Source organism: Diadema setosum, chromosome 17 (assembly GCF_964275005.1).
Source record: "Diadema setosum chromosome 17, eeDiaSeto1, whole genome shotgun sequence".
NCBI lineage: Eukaryota > Metazoa > Echinodermata > Echinoidea > Diadematoida > Diadematidae > Diadema > Diadema setosum.
The window spans coordinates 37507142-37518776 of NC_092701.1; the positions used below are offsets into that span (position 1 = coordinate 37507142).

Consider the following 11635-nt stretch of genomic DNA (forward strand, 5'->3'; position numbering starts at 1 on the left):
GGTAACTTTGCTTTCAAAGTTGCTGTCCTGAGCAAAATCACGATACTGTACGAGCTGAAATTTTTGAATATAGATAACATTGGGATTGCTACTTGTCAGACATTTTTGTGTGTTGCTGATTTCACGGTTGTGAGGGTTTGGTAATCCTTACTTCACCGTTCACAACCATTATAAGATCGAGAAACAAGCAACAACAGCAGTACTGATTTTTTTTTATCTCTCTCTAAAATATCTTGTACTAGTAAATAAACAAATAGTGTGTTCTGCATTCAAAGTACTGCACTGTCATGCTATTATTCCCCAGTTATCTCTATGGCATGGTCCACACAGCATGCTAGACCTACAGCAGTTACTGTCCTAGTTGCACACTATCCAGTGCAGGCATGGCTTTATTCTTTTAAAGAAATCATATTTTTACGCATATTTATATTAATGCATTATTTTTTTTTAGGTGTACAGGTGGGTCACGAGATTTGCGAAAATAAAACCACTGCGAAAATTTCAGCTTGAACACTATTCAACCGTCCATTCACCTTTCTTAGGCTGTTGTTTCTTTCCTTTCACAGGTTTGGGCTCCTCTTCCTCCTCCTCCTCTTCATCCAATTCTTCTTCCTTTCATTTAAAACAATGGTGTACAAAATACATCTTGTTAACAAATAATGCTGCCTAACCATCTATTCCAGTTTGCACGGTTTCACAATGAGGTTAAAGGGGATGGCTAGTAACTGATCAGTGGGAATCAGTGGGAATGCTGGGGGGGGGGGGGGTGGATTGTTCCAATTCTTGTGAGATTCATTTATGAGTACATTATATATCTATTGTTGTGTGAAAATTATTTGCTTCAGAATGGTCTCATATTCAAGTAATGTGCAATTTATTGGTTCCAGGCTAGCATGCCTGTACAGTGACGGGGCATTAAACTGCACATTACTTGAATATGAGACCATTCTGAAGCAAATAATTTTCACACAATAGATATATAATGTACTCATAAATGAATCCCACAAGGATTGGAACAATCATCCCCCAGCATTCCCACTGATCAGTTACTAGCCATCCCCTTTAACCTCACTGTGATAATGAAAGTTCATACTTCCCATTACAAAAGTACTGCTACTGTTATTTATCAAACTGGAGATAACTTTGTCCTTTACACGAACTGTGCATGCAAATAGCTGTCACAGAGTTGGTATCAATGAAATTCCGTGCTAGAAGAAAGGTATGTTTTTTCATTTTCCATTGTAAATTGATAAACATGGAAGTGCACAATTACTGCTTCAGGACTGAGCCACATGCACATGAACCAGAGCATACAAATGAAGTATTTTTGTAAAATGTAAGGTTTCTTTGTAATGCAATGGGCAGAGGGTCATTTCTATACACCTGTGCTAGTAACACACTCATCATGAGAAGCTGGCACAGAACTGCACAAAAGATGAGCTAGTCAAGAAGTCAACCAAAGCATCGTCATCGTATGCCTGCATTCTTGATAGCAGAATGTTTAACCTACATATTCAGTAGGTCTTCTTATCCATGGAGTACTATGCATTTGCCTTCTAATCTCAGACACTTGCAATAAATCATCATAAAAAACAACAAACAAAAGTAACCTTCACTAATAGTCGTGATGATCATATGATCTTTACATTTAGCACAATACTTTTGTTTGATTTGTTCTTCCATAATGTTCAGTGGCTACAGAATAGAGTTGACATACATGTACTCTATGTCATGCAGAATTGGAGTGTTTGGCATGCCAAAGTTATTTTGGCTAAATTTCCAGAAAACAAATAAAGGTCTTTGAGAATTGACAAAGACAGACAAATGCAAAAACAAACACATAAACAAACAGGTTGAATTATCTTCCCTTCTTATTCATGGAAGACGATGTGATATAATACTTGTGTGTACAAGGTCCACAGAAATTTATGTGTACCTACATTAGGCAACCCGTCATACCTGCAGAGCCAATTGGCTCATCTTGTTTTGCAGTTGTTGTTCCTCTTCATCATCCGAATCATCACGTCCTTTGTTCTTGCCCTTCTTCTTCTTGGCCTTTTTCTTGGAGTCTGCCCAAGAGACATGCAAAAGGAAACTGCACTGTAACAATCATGTCCATATTAATATTGAGTACCTGGTAAGTCTCAGTATGTATGGAATGTGTGGATATTAAGGCACACACTTATTTTTAGCAATAGGCCTCCCTGATATAAGTTTGATAGCATTTAAGTGGACTTAAAATCTCACAAAATTAGTTTGTGTGTATTCATTTGAACTCCTCATAATCATACTAAACTGATCTTCCATCATTGGTGGCATGACATTCTCAACACGGACCAAGCTTATCTCAGCCTTGCAAATATGACACCTAACAAAAGGTAAAGGTGAGATCATATCATTTTATTCTCATCGTGTGTTGCGTTTCCTGCCCTCCTAATTTTAACATAATTCTGCATACAGCTATGGTGTTGTACAACTTTTACTGCATATGGAGATTTAATTAAGCCATTTTCTTTGCGTGGGAAGAGAGCATATCTCCTATTTTTCATCTTGTCTGTTTTGTTTTTTTCTTCCCTCCAGGTGCCTTCAAGTCACCTTGCCATGATATCCTCTGACTTCAAGAGATATATTTCATTTCAAGACCATGGCTTATCTGTTGTAATACAATTAAAACACAAGCTGTCCTGGCAAAACTATGAGCCCATTCTGACTCCAAGCTATAAAAAAAAAAAAAAAAAAAAAAAAAAAAAAAAAAAATGCAAACATGGGGTGGTACCTGTAGAAAATGGTACAACCAGCAATTATATTATCAATTATGCTCATTTCTAAACCTCATTTGGAATATTGCCCCACACAAAAGAAAAGAAAAAGAAAGAAAGAAAGCCATTGCTGAGAAAATGGCTAACCATGAGATCACCTTTAGCTGAGCTAGTCCTGCCAGATTCTTCTTCCTCGTCCACCATGTCTTGTTTGTTCATTGCTGCAGCAATGGGATCTGGAATGTCATCATCACTGTCATCATCTCGCTTCCCTTTTTTATTTCTCTTCTCCTTTTTCTTGTCTGCAATCAAACAAAAGACATAAAAAGAAGACTTATAGCAATCTTTCAAAGCAGGATTGTAAATTAATGTACAAAATGGGTAGAGAGACAGGGAAATAATGTGACAAGTCTTTGAGGGACATAGGGAGTCTACACACTCTATATAATACTTCCATCTTTTGAATACTAAAGCTGCTCTTTACTGCAAGCAGTGGCATCCGAACACAACAAGGAAGCTGAGGAATTACCCATGTACAAATTTACCAGAGTTTACTTTGGAATAAGCTAATCCAAAATTCTTTCTCCACTGGACAAGCATGGATTGTGTCGAGTTTAATGAAGGTTAAAGAATTAATTAATTGTACATGCCAATTGCATTTGACTCTAGATACAATGTACTTTGATTAACTACAGAGTTTACAAATTTTGCAAGTTGATAGATTTGCAAAAGACATGTACACCTCCAAAAACTTGGACAGAGACTTCCAAATTTGTCATCAATCTTCTAAAAGAACATAGTAACTGCTCAAACAACATTCATCAACATAGTTTGGTTCTGCATATGAAATCAGAGCAAACAGTGACGTGATGTTTGCAACATCTCTGCATCAATATGTGCACTGATGCTGAAATATGTGTCTGCAATCTACAGGATTCCATAGCACTTAACCCTAACTAAGCCGGGGGGAGGGGGGATGTTCCGCGCGATGTACAACTATCATGAAAAGCTATCGCCGCGACGTTTCATGACTTCTTTCTTTCGAGTCTCCCACATCTTTTGACACCAAATTTGCGATGCCCGGGAGTGTGATTCCGAAGTTGCGCATAAATATGTACCTGCATGTCAGACCAAAAATTGCTCAAAAACGCGAATTCGTGTACAATTTCAATACAAACTGTGCTTTCAACCAAATTTCATAAAAGCATGATCATTTGGGGGTTTTATTGATTAAAATCAATTTACAACATATTTTCTTGTTTGGAACAATGTCCCGGACAAATTTCATCGAAAAAACAATGAAAAGCATAAAGTCGAAAAAACAAGGAAATATATAAGAAAATCAAAAAACAATAAAATACTTAAGAAATTTTTTCTGATGGCACAATTTTTTTCTATTACATTTGCTAAGGACACTAAAAAGAATATTAACACAAAAAATGTGCCTGTTTTGAGCTTTATTTAGTGATTTATATCAAATTGTCTGATTTCATGCATCATTATGCATAAATTAGCATAATTTAGCATAAATGAATTCTTTTTGGAAAAATTAACTTTATGGTACTTTAGATTACATCATTGGCAATGTGTGTGCCAATTTTCGTCGCGACCGCGTGGTCGACAGCCGAGATCTGGAAGGCCCCCCCAGCTCTATCATCTACCTAAATAGCCCGGCCTAGTTAGGAACATCAACCACTGAATCCCATGCCTTGATTACTCTGCACTGTGTTAGTGTACAATGTATTATGGTCAAATGAAATTACTGGGTACCCATCACAATGACTGCAGAAGTATAGGTGCATCTGCACCGGCAGTGAACACCGTCATGAAAATGAAACCTTTTCAACATAGACAGCTTGTACTATGCTTGTAGTATTTTATTCCATTAGTTTAAGTTTTGCAAAGTTTTGCACAGGAAAAACATTCTCTGCTGAGCAGTTTTGGCATCACATACTTGAGTAAAACATTGACAAGCAATGATGACAGCAAGATGGATATTCTACTAATATTTCTAACCTTTCTTTCCTGTGGCTGCACTTCCTGATCGCTGACCACTTTCAGTCTCCTCAAGATTCCCCGAACTGATCTTGGGTTGGTCATCGTCGTCAAAGTCATCCCCTTTCTTTCCTCCTTTCTTACCCTTTTTAGGCATGGTGTCAGTTCAGAGTCCTGAATTTAGGCAAAGTCAGTGATTCTCTTCATCAACACTTGTCTGTAGGCAACACAAGCAGAATTACAAGCATAAATTATGAATTTTACCTTTCTCCAATCCTTGACACAGATATCAAATCATTCTGATTTCAGAACGTCCAAACCAGGGAGGTGGACCTCCCTGGTCCAAACACAAATTCCAGCACATTCTTCTTTGGATAAAAAAAAGGAAGAATCTTATTCATGTCCTACCTCTATCTCAGCTTTTCAATGGTGTTACCGACTACAGTAGAGGAATCATCACAAACACACAGTGAAAATGGCATTCACACCAACACAATGAAAATAAAAACCCTTTTGTCTGTTTTCAATATTTATACTTTTTGACATTGAGAGGTCAATTAAAAAATTATGATAGGTTGTGCAGATAAGAGCAAAGAAGCATCTGAGAATCATTTGAATATGAGTGGCATATCTATCAGTGTGTATTTAAACCAAGTGTTCCACATGAATATGGTCACAGACAGTCACCTCCTTAATGGCACAAGTACTATGACCCCGTTTACAGTGCGAGGCTCGGCCGCGGCTCGGCCGCGGCCGAGTCCAGCCTCGCTTCAGTGTAAACGCGCAAAAGGCCAAATGCGAGGCCAAAATTGGCCTCGCATTTGGCCTCGTTCTGGAGGTGGTCTCGGCCGCGGCCGAGCCGCGGCCGAGCCGCGGCCGAGCCTGGCCTTTTCTCAGTGTAAACGCAAACTGGGCCAAATGCGCGGCCAATTGCGCGGCCAATTTTAGTCTGGCTTCCAAACCCTCTGCCTGTATCTTTCGCTATTCAGGATATTAACCCCCTCAACGTCGAAAACCAGTATAGTTTCAGGTGGTTTTGTCCTGCAAAGGATTCTTTCCTTCGGCAAAGGCCTTTGCCAGAACGGCGACTTCGTCGCCACGGAATTCATTTGGCAAAGGGTCTGAAAACCAGACAATACCAAATTGCATTTGTTTACAAGCAGAGCGCCACTACGACAAAATATTGAAAGGTTTGAATCAAAAGCGCGGCCGAGCCCAGCAGTGTAAACGGACAAAATTGCGAGGCTCGGCCGCGGCCGAGCCGCGGCCGAGCCCGGCCCCGCACTGTAAACGGGGTCTTAGATGATACTGTTAGCTCATTTATTTGTCTGTTAAAACAAAGTTGGATGTGGTTCAAAGGCAGGGCACACATTCTGCAAATATATTCAAAAAAAGATATCAACAAATGTCAGTATGCAGATTCATCTTTTATTTCATTTCAAATGCTAATTACCATGGAAGGTAATTTGCTTCTTTCTTGTGTCCACACCACCACTTTCTTTATTTCACATGTCAAGGAAAAAGAAGAGCCTTACACACAACGTCAAATCTATTCAATGCCCTAAAATGTCATCAAAGATGATACTTATGGGGTGATGAATCTGGGATTGCATGTGACATATGTGTGCTGTCAACTCAAGCCACACAGCCAAGCCCAAAATCTTAATCAAGGTGAGCATGATGCACATTTAAAGATATAATATTTAGAGATTATCTGCAAGCTGCAAGATAATTTGACAGCTTTGCATTTTGCTGAAGACATCAAGGCCCATCAAAGTAAAGAGTCCCAATGTAGAGAAAAGTTGCTGAGTGAAAAGGCAAAGTTCAAGTAAGAAAGTGGAGTGAGGACAAGCACTGCCAGGACAAGAGCATGAAGTGTTAACGTAGAGGCAATGCAATTAAACATCAGTCAGAATGACTTGTTATAATTAATTTAGTTCAACCTTTTACTCTTGTTGGTTTTTTATTTTTTTTTTTTTTGGCAGACATTCCTTCAGAAATATAATCTAATATAAAATAGACCTAAATACTGACAGATAATCCTCAAGAATCATCAAGAAACATTAGTTCCTCCTCTAGAAGAACATAGTTTAAAATAGGGAAGTGGTAAAGACACCAATTCCCACAACCAGTCCCTTCTCCCTTGCTGTCGAGACAAGTTATGATTATCACAACATCCATACTCCACATCTAGATAGATCCATGGTCTACATTCAGTTTGTGACAATTTTACTTTTGTCTGCTTCTCAAAATTCCACATACCAGTACTAAAAACAAATTCCACATGGGTGCCTAAAGTAAACCTACCCAGACAAAGGTTAGTTTATCAAAGTTTTATGTTGCAGTTAGCAGTTGGCTTTAATTTCCTCAAAAAACCCCATAACAAAACAACCACTCCTACACCTTGCTTCTAGTTTAAATCATTTACAGTAAAATACTTTTAATTTAGAAACTTAGTTGACCATGTTGACACGTATCTCTACAAAAATAATAATTTTTTTTACTTATTAGATAGGGGTCTAGATGCTACTTACTCTGGGGGTTCCACACAAGGTTCTACCATGGAGCTACCTCCATGGTTCCAGTACTTCTACCAAGTACACATTACTACATGTAACTCCGTGGTTCTACCTGGAGTACATTGCGGTAATCCAGGTGCCGATCACACCCCGCCAACCATCGAATGAAAATGTGACCCTACTGAATTCCGCTTAAGATGATTAGAAACTCACACAGGAAGCAATGCAATGATTTAACAACACAAGATTTGCATTGACATCTAGGCTTTTATAGGCCTATTATTATTATAATCATTATGGTTATGATGATATTATTATCATCATTACCATTATGAAGGATTTTCGATATTTTGCCAGGTAGGGTCAATGAACTTGGGAGTTCAAGCTGCGCATTTTTGAGGTTTTCATGCGCGCACTAAAGTGCGTGCTCTAGTTTCTGCTGGGGCAAGGCGCGCCGCGTATCAGAGGGTTTATGACATAACAAAGGCTTCTATATTGGGAAATCGGGCAATTTTTCAGTCGGTGGAAATCAGTGATCTGAAGAGCAAGATCACTGGTGGAAAGTAGCTGCTTGGCGGAGGTCTGCGCTCTCAGAGTGCTTTTCTAGTTATTACTACTACTAACTACTACTATTGCCATTACTACTACTATGAATTACTACTACCAATACCATTTACTGTAAAACTAAAATTGGAAATTGTCATGGTGTTGAAATTTTCACGTAAACCAGAAGCTAGCACGAAAATAAAAGCACGCAAATATTTTTGTTTGTCATACATGTATGTTCCAGTAGTTGATGTCTTGATTCTGCGGAAATAAAAACATGCAAAATTCTTCTTACCAGGCCAAGCACGAAAAATTAGTTACGCGAAAATATCCACTTTTCCAGTATCTACTTGACATTTGCAAGACAATTGATACAATTCACAAGTGAATGATAAAATACAGATAAACAAACAAAACAAGTGACATACAATACAGGTACGGTACAAGATGTCAGGCTTTCCCGGTCTGGCCTGGCCAGGTTGGAAAAAAGCAATCAAAATTCACTATGGCTCTCGGGCCTCTATACAAACACGAAATATCACTATGGCGAACGCATGATGCTCGTCCGCTGTAAAACATTCTTTAACAAATCTTTGAAAAAAAAAAACCTCCTTAATACGACACAGCTAACTTCATACCAAACAACATTCTTTTCCCTTGATTTTAGTGGAGAGCACAAACCATAACACACCCGACGGCCGGCCGAAGCTGGCTGACAGAATTAACATCGTAAATTCGTATCGACTATCGTGTTTATAGAACTTGTATGTGTACAAGTCAAAATATGGAACTGTTAGATTCAATAATATTACTGACCGTAAAATACATGTGTGGCCATTCTACATTTAATTTAGCAGAGCCAGAGGCAGATTCATCAGCGATCAGTGTATCAATAATGCTAATGTTAGCTTAGATCGCTTTTAGACGTTCTACTGTAGAGACACTACTACCGTACTACTACTACTACTGTAACTAGACAGAAAGATCCATCCATCCGGATAATGCCAGAGGAGTGTATTTTTCTGACATTATCGCTCTCCTCCGGATATAGAGTCTAAAGTCATAAAGATAGGAGGGGATCCGTGAAGCCAGACGGAGTCTCCGCAGAACATATCCCCGACGCGACAACCAGATACCAACTGGATACAGACCGATCTTTCTGTCAACTACCATATACAAGTTACTAGTTAGCTCTGATCATGATCCTGACCAGTTCTCTTTTTATGCCTTATCTATTCTGCATGCATAAACAGATACAGTTCTACCATGTCTACGTGGAGGTCTAACGTTACCAGTGCCTAACACTTACCAGTGGCAGTGCAGTTACAACAAAAGTAGGATTCTAGACCATGTAGACCTTTCTACAAATTGTACTACTAGGTAGTATTTTAAACCAAATGTAAACGATAGTCTGACAAAATTTATCACATCAAGCAAACAAAATAATGGACAGCGACAGATACATGCTTTCGGTTTAGTAATGATGTAAATTCTATGGAGTCAAAAGGGGCCTGAGCTTTCGATCCTAGCAGAATCTTCGTCAGAGGCAAAATGACAAACAAGCAGGGAAAGCAATCACATATAAGGACTTCACACAACAAGAACAGACAGGGACAGGCTGGGTAAATTTACACAAAACAAAGAAAACAAAGGAGAGGGTGGGAAGTCATGGGCAAGGAGCCCAACAGGTAAAGGGAGGGGGATTAGAGCAGGAGGGTGGACAGACAAAAGGCGGAGGAGGGTCAGTAATGAACATGAGGATCAAGGGGGCAACCATTGTAAAGGAAAGGATGAATAGGGAGGCAACATCAAAGAAGATAAGGAACACCAGAAGGATAAAGAAAGGGAAATGGTGAAAAAGGCAACAGCAAGGGAAGGGGGGGGGGGGGGCTGAGCAAACAGAGAGCCCTTAAGGTGTACCAGGAGGAGGCAACAAAAGGAAGTAATCAAACATATCAAATGACAAAGTAGAACCACGTATACACACACAGACAGTAATGGCAAAAATGACAATGAAATAACAGTGATGAAATTTTTTTTTGTTTGTAAATTCATAAAATGTAAATTCTACTTACAGGGGCACTGATTTCTTCAGAAAGCAGATGGCACGATACATGTAAGACTGTTACGTGTAAAATGTATAAGTACTGGTAAAGTAGACAATATTGTACCGTATCCGTATGCACATGCATGTACAGTAGTAGTCTGTAAAATGTGCAAAGCAAAGAATAATGGGGATTTCGCAATCCGTCCGTGCAACGTGCAATCGGTCACCGTGCTATGGTATATAAAAACTGATAATAACAAACGAACAAGTGAACGACAATTTCACTGGGTGTTTTGGTTGAGATGGGGCTTCAGTTGTCCAACTTTTTGTTTTGTTTTGTTTTGTGAGAAACATCTAACGAAATATGAAAAAGCATGTAAGGATTCAAAGTTTATTTGATGAAAATTGTTTTGAAATTGCTGAGATATCCAAAACAAAGGTGGGATCCAGGGGACACACTTGGATTCGCTTTTAACGTTTTACCATTGTACCTTGTTTTGGGGATTTGCATTCCAACTTCCTTTTCCTATCAGATTCGTTGTTTATTAGGTATTCCGGGTCATTTGCTTTTCGTTCTTTTAACAAATTCTTTCATGTCAAGGCCATTCCTGAATTATCATTTATCATGTGCATCTTGCACACGGGGCCCCACAGTTGCGTGTATACATTATTATGTCGCTCGGGTGACAGGAATCATGTAAGCATAGAATATTGCAGGTGGCTATCTCGGTATGTTCTAATGCATTCTCGTTATTTGCTTGTTTCTCTTGCTCTTTTGCTGTCTATTCCTTTAAGTCCCACTCCTTCCTTTCATAGTTTTCGTTATTACATTGTTTAGTACGACTTCAACATTTTCATCTATAGGGACATACACAATAAGTACACAAGCTTTGCTTTCTGGTAGGTCCCCCATATTTGTAAAATTGTCTTGTCTTCTCTTTTATGACGTCATGTCTGGTCTTATGTTTTATCGATTCTGTGTATCATGATGTTTGTGCTTGAGATGTGGAATAATAAAATCAAAATCAAAACCAATATTATAGGCATACCATCCCTTCAAGATAGGTCATTTCATCCAAGAATATCAAGCAAGGCACATCAGGCATCTCATCGATAGGCCTATAGTGTTTCTGGTGGTATAATAGCACCTACAACCTTTGATTCTCAAATTATGACTCAAAAGAGCAAAAAAAAAAAAAAAGCAACCACTAGACACCTTACAAAAGACACAAATTGACCAAAAAAAAAAAAGCAACGGGAAAATTAGATACACCTATTATAACTTATCAATTTTGAGAAGTGGGAGTATACTGAAATTGGCCGGTAACTGCTTGCATAATAATACATACTTTGTGTGTCTCATAATCACTATGATATATGTATATATATATATATATATATATATATATATATATATATATGATATATAATACATATAATATATATATATATATATATATATATATATATATATATATATATATATCGACAGACATATAGTCTGTCGATTTGTCTATCTGGGGTAATCCCATCAAGACCGACACCCACTAGTCATACAGCTCACGCGTCATATGAGTTCGACACTGGATAAAGACAGCCCACGAGTTTGACAAATACAACGCAGATACAGTACGGCGGTATTGGTTGAGGTGAGAATTCAGCTTTTAACTTTTTGCGAGATATTTAGAAACCACTCTATGAAATGTTAAGAAGCCTCCAATTCTAAGAGGAATTCAAAGTTTATTTGATGAAAATCGGTTTTGAAATGG

General features: G+C 38.4%; 1 protein-coding gene across 2 annotated transcripts in view; it reads right to left on the reverse strand.

Annotated features, from left to right (window-relative positions):
* Nucleotides 1-10030, reverse strand: part of LOC140240967 (ATP-binding cassette sub-family F member 1-like) — a 36509-nt gene extending 26479 nt beyond the window's left edge. The window contains exons 1-5 of one of the 2 annotated variants that reach the window (XM_072320741.1): nucleotides 9895-10030; nucleotides 4776-4928; nucleotides 2918-3061; nucleotides 1960-2069; nucleotides 534-612 (exon numbers count right to left, since the gene is read on the reverse strand). In XM_072320741.1, the coding sequence (XP_072176842.1) occupies nucleotides 534-612; nucleotides 1960-2069; nucleotides 2918-3061; nucleotides 4776-4911 (469 nt within the window). In that variant the 5' untranslated portion in view covers nucleotides 4912-4928; nucleotides 9895-10030. Of the gene's footprint in view, nucleotides 1-533; nucleotides 613-1959; nucleotides 2070-2917; nucleotides 3062-4775; nucleotides 4972-9894 lie in introns of both variants that reach the window. The other variant, XM_072320740.1, reaches the window with a different exon arrangement.
* Between the last annotated feature and the right edge of the window lie 1605 nt (nucleotides 10031-11635).